The sequence below is a fragment of the Dama dama genome, chromosome 12 (genome assembly GCF_033118175.1).
Source record: "Dama dama isolate Ldn47 chromosome 12, ASM3311817v1, whole genome shotgun sequence".
Lineage (NCBI taxonomy): Eukaryota > Metazoa > Chordata > Mammalia > Artiodactyla > Cervidae > Dama > Dama dama.
The window spans coordinates 77,765,548-77,771,226 of record NC_083692.1 but is presented as its reverse complement, the minus strand read 5'-3'; the positions used below and the strand labels follow the sequence as shown (position 1 = coordinate 77,771,226).

The window sequence follows — 5,679 nt, the reverse complement described above, 5'->3', positions numbered from 1 at the left end:
ACTGCTTTCTTTTGGTGACTACTATTGCTTCCGATAAGAAAACAGGTATCATTCAAATGATGGTTCCCAGAATACAATATATCACTTTTCCCTGGGTATTGGCAAGATTATTTCCACTTAAATAGACCCTGGGATTCTTCTTCAATGCCTTGCAAACTTCTGCCAAAACCACGATGTCCCATTTGCAGAATTCCTTATTCATCTTTATGGCATTTCACAAAGCATTGCTCCTGAATAAGGACCTTGTTGTAGAGGAAGTCAATACAGCAGTGAGCGGAGGTGCCTCCTATAAGCAAATAGGTTAGGGAATGGGTAACGGAAGTAGTTATAAATACCAGCGACAATTATCTGATCATTTTCAGTAACAAAAACATGAAATGTTATTAATGTTTTTCATTTTAATATGAATATATTCACACATACATTAATCATTTTTAAATCCCCTGTCTCATTTGCTTGCCTGTAGTAACATAAAATGTGCTAATATAAGTTAATCTTATATCTCATTCTATCTCAGTTATTAACATACAGGTTGCAATGCAAGGGTTTGATTCAGCTAGAAGAGGAAAGAACATCACCCCAAAAATGGATGAATGAACTTGGTATAATTTTGCAGAAGGGAGTTAACTTATACTGGTTGAATGAGTAATTACTGCAGCAGGAAAAATAGTTTTCCTGTTGACTTCATGACAAAGTTGTATTGTTAAAAGAGGTACTGATGGATGCCTAGTTAACAAATCAATTAAACAGTTAAGCTATTCCAGTAACTTTGTACTGCCCCAACCTAACTATCTAGAAATCTATTTGGAAGGTACTTGTCATGAAGTAGCCATATTTTTATATTCTACTGGTTGGTGCAGAGCTCCAGGCACTGTGGCAACTCACACATGTTGCTGCTGATCAACTACATCATCTTATTGATGACACACAACTCTTCCACCTCCCACCAGATCTCCAAATCTTCTGTTCATCTTGGCCCAAGTATGCATGTAGCATAACAGCAAGTGACACTCTTCTCCTCAAGGGCACTCGTTCTTGTGAGACACTAAAGGAGGTGAGAGACAAGTTTTAGTGTGTTATGCAGGTTCCATTATCCTCATGGTTCTAGTATGTCCTTATGAGTCACAGTTTATCCATGCTTTTGTCTGCACCCACTTCCCTTCACAAATATTACTCTAGCTCGCTAACAGTGAATTCAGTCTCAACACCAGATACAAAGATAACAGCTTGTATGGACTCCTCCAGCTCTAGCAATTGCCTGAGTTCTAATCTCAATAACTGATCTCTTATTCGACACCACTAGTGGTTCTGCTTTTCTGATTGTAGCTTCTGTGACACAGAGTCTAAGAGGAGAGGACTAAGGAAATGATTTTCATGATGATTCCAGATAACTAGACCCATGTTTGTCATGTGAGGGTCTTTAGGTGAAGCTGCCACTTTGATGTATTATGGGGCAAGTATTCAACTTTAGACAATGCATGTTCTGTATGATTGTTTTAAAGTCAAAAATTCAAGACCGAGAATGTATTAATAGAAAGTTACTCTGGACACCTGTTTCCAAATGACATGGAAGGAGTTTTTGTTTAAAATTAAATCCTCTGATCCAGACCACAGATGAAACAACCACAGGACTACCATTTCTTGTCTGCAGGTGTGCATTTCAGCTGGGGTCTTGCAGCAGGGGGGCTCTCATTTATTAAGGTCTGGGGTTTTTGTACAGCTTTTCCCATTACTTCAAGCACTGTGAGTTCCCAGACTGCACAAAAGTACTTTGCGGAGTCTTCCAGCTGTAAGGCTGAAATGGTGAGGCTGATGGAGTTCTGTGCTCTCTGGAAGTTTACAGAGTAGAGGCCATTCCTTGCATTCCGGCCAGAAGATTCCTGATGAATAAGGAAAGTCATCTCTCCACTGGGAAGCTGCTTGTACCAAAAAAGGTAGTGTGTGTACCCACTCCTCCTTAGTTCATACCGACAGTTCAGAATGACAGATTGCCCTATTTGACTGGTTATGTATGGCTGGTCTTGAGTAAAGTTCTGGGCCACACCAGATCCTGTGGAAAAAATCAGAAAACCGAGCTGAAGTAGTGAACAAAATAAAGTAGGAATTAGACTAATTTGAGACCCAAAGAAAACCCAAATTGAAATCATAATAAATATGCTTTTCTCCAACCCTCCTTTCCTCCCCAAGTCCCTGTGAAGCACCACGTGCCTGTGTGCAGTCCTTTCACCCAAAAGAGTCACACCCATGTTTGAGAGCATCCCTACCAGAGAAGGTAAAGGCCAGGAACACCCAGAGCAGACTGGAGAGCGGCATGAGGCGTGGATTCCCCTGCACAAATATGCTGAGTTCTGCCTCAAGCTGAGGGTTCAGTGTCTTTGAGTGCCTGGCAGCACATATACATACTACCCGGTACCTGTGTGACTCCCCCCGACAGGAAGTGGGAGTTGTCATGTTCATAAACCACGTGGTCTGTGCACAGATGAGAAAAAGTCTGACTCATCACAGACCTTTATTTTGTATACTTTTCTTGCTCTGGTCATGAATTACCTGGTCACTAATGACCTATGAAGTATCTGAAAGGGGCTTGAAAGAAACAATTCTCATGAAAGGTTTGAGTTGAGCAGAACAGAAGAATAAACAAGTTGACATACATTGGTAATTATTCAGCAGAATAACTTTACCAGCCCATTTAAAACATAATTTAGTATATGCCATGAACCGTTCTTATAATCTATTTACTGGTCATCATTTAGCCTATGCCTACTCTCCTCCATCCAGAGTAATGACTCTTTTAAGAAGCTCAAAGAACTTCAGCTTTCTCAGTGAAAGGCAATCTTATCCAAATAGTTAATATATCTCTTGTTTACTGGATGCTAAGGTTCTGGTTAGGTTTTCCTGTACATAAGTTACTTCAAGATCAAACAATAACAAATCAGTCTTTCTGACTTTCAGAATCTATTCCATTATCTATGTTTTTATGAAATTATAACAGGAATAAAACACTTTTTGTACAGCTTTTCCCATTACTTCAAGCACTGTGAGTTCCCAGACTGCACAAAAGTACTTTTTGGAGTCTTCCAGCTGTAAGGCTGACATTGAGTCTTACTTATTAGACTTTGAGAAGGATCAGGATATTCAGACCTGCTGCCTCCCAAAGTGGAATTATACTTATTAGATCATGTGGCCTAGAGTTGTCCTCATGTCACATTTTCTATGTGTTTGGCCCAAAGAGTTCAGTGTCACTTGTTAGTGGCTCATTATTTTTCTCTTTGTAAAATAAAGTCAACAGAAGCATGCCGGATCTTTCTGTGACACAATGCTACAATGCACTCCTGCCAAAGTTGGCATCTACAGGCTGCAGAACCTTAGTACCTGTCAATACCACAGAAGCTGATGACTGAAGTTCTGCACACTGGTACAAGATCATGTAGAATGTAACTGTCAATCTTCCATCTGGTTTCATTGTTTTAATGGAAGAATTAACATAAAATAGTCAAAGGCAAATAGACAAGTAGAAAGGAAAGTACAGACAAGTTCTCTAAAACAGTGCCAGTCCTTTAATTTTAGGACAAGATAACTAGTGATGCAGGAATAAAAGTGTGTATTTAGTTGAGATGTCTACTCCTCTGTCTCATTTCACCTCGGAGTGCTGACAGGCAATTGATGCCCTTGCAATTATTTATAACTAAGTAGAAGAGAATATGGATGCCCACAGCAACCTAGGCAGCAGCATGATAAAATGATATATACATATATATATATGTATATATATATATTAACAGAATAATTACAGATATAAATATAAGGAAATTGATATTGATAAATTTTTATCAAAACACAGAACTTACTCTGATTCACCAGTTTTTACAGGCACTTTTTTGATGCATAACTCTCTGAAATTTTATCACATGTGTGGGTTCTTGTAACTGTCACAGAAATCACAATACAGAACTGTCCCATCACTCTAAAAAATGTCCCTTTGCACACGTTCTCACCCCTGCAATCCCTGATCACCCCTGGCAGCTACTGCTCTCCTTTTCATTTCTATATTTTTCCTTTTAAGAATGTCATGTAAGTAGAATCATACCTTATGTATGGAATCATTATGGATCATAATCATACTATCTAATAAGTGTTATACATCAAATAGCCTTCTGAGATAGACCTTTTTCCACTCAGCATAACACTCTTGAGAACAATCTAGCTTATTGCAGTAGTCTGTTCCTTTTAATCACTACAGACTTTTCCCAACTAAGGATGGTTTGAGTTACGCTTATTGACTTTATGGTGGTGAGAAAGCCATATGCATTCAATTGAGAGCATACTTTTCCTGGGCTAGCACTATGCAGTATGATATTCTCAGGTGATGCTGGGAGTGAGCTGAGCTTCTAGTCAGCCCCAGAATCAGGAGCACAAACAACCTTTCTGTTCCCATACAACCTTTCTGTTTTCTACTCTCAGCTCAGCAGTCAATAAATTACATAAGGTTTTTCTATACTTTACTATAAAATAAACTTTGTCTTAGATGATTTTTCCTAACTGTAAGATAATGTAACTGTTGAGCATGTTTAAGCTAAGCTAGGCTAAACTAAGATGTTCAGAGGGTTAGATGTAGTAAATGCTTTCTTCTCCTTAATACAGTATTTTCTACTTACAGTGGTTTATTAAAACGTTAACTCCATCATAAGTTGAGGAAGATCTATAAATAATATGTCTATTTATTCATCAGTTTACCCAATGAAGATGTTTGGGCAGTTTCCAGTTTGAGGCCATCACAAATAGAGCTACCGTGAATATTCATTTACAGATTTTTGTATGAACATAAGTTTTTTATTTCTCAAGCATTAATACTACAATTGTGATTGCTGAGTTGTAAGGAAAGTGGATAAAGCTTATGTGAAACTGATGTACCGTCTTCTAGAATGACTGTACCATTCACCCACCAGGAACACATGAGTGATCCAGTTTCTCTGCATCGTTGCCAGAACTTGGTATTATCAGTATTTTTAGTTTTAGCCTTTATGACAGATGTGGAGTGCTGTCTCATCGGGTCTCTAGTTTACTTTCCCTAACGGCTACTGATGTTGAACCTTTGTTCATGTACTTATTTATATGCTTTTATCCCTACTACATATCCTCATTGGTAAAGTGCCTGTGTTAGTCTTTGTTCATTTTTCAACTGGATTGTTTGTTTTATTCCTGTTGAGCTTAGGAGTCCATTATATTCTGAACACCACTCTTCAGTGGAAATATAATCTGCAAACATTTCCTGCCATTCAGTGGTTTGTCTTTTTCATTCTTTTAATAATAACTTTCACAGAGCAACAGGTTTTAATTTTAATGAAATCTAAGTGTTTTTATGGGTTGTGCTTTTGGTGTCATGTCAAAAATCTTTTTGCCTAACACTACGTTATAAAGATTTTCTCTTCTGGTTTCTTCTAAAATATTTGTAGTCTTACATTTGAATGTATGATCCATTTTGAGACTGAATTCAAAGTTTTGTATAAGGTGTGAGATTTAGGCCAAGTTCCAATCATTTGTGTATAAATATCCAATTGTCCCAGTATCATTTGTAGATAAAACTGTCCTCTGTTCAATTGTCTTTGCACCTTTGTCAAAAAATCAATTTTCCCCACTTGTGTGAGTTGACTTCTATACTGTTACTCAGTGACGTAAACT

At 37.9% G+C, this 5,679-nt stretch overlaps 1 gene segment (V, D, J or C); it reads right to left on the bottom strand.

Annotated features, from left to right (window-relative positions):
* Window positions 1-1,631: 1,631 nt before the first annotated feature.
* LOC133067016 (T cell receptor delta variable 1-like) lies at window positions 1,632-2,374 on the bottom strand. The segment is given in 2 exon segments: window positions 1,632-2,050; window positions 2,265-2,374. Coding segments are annotated over 2 exon segments (468 nt in total).
* Between the last annotated feature and the right edge of the window lie 3,305 nt (window positions 2,375-5,679).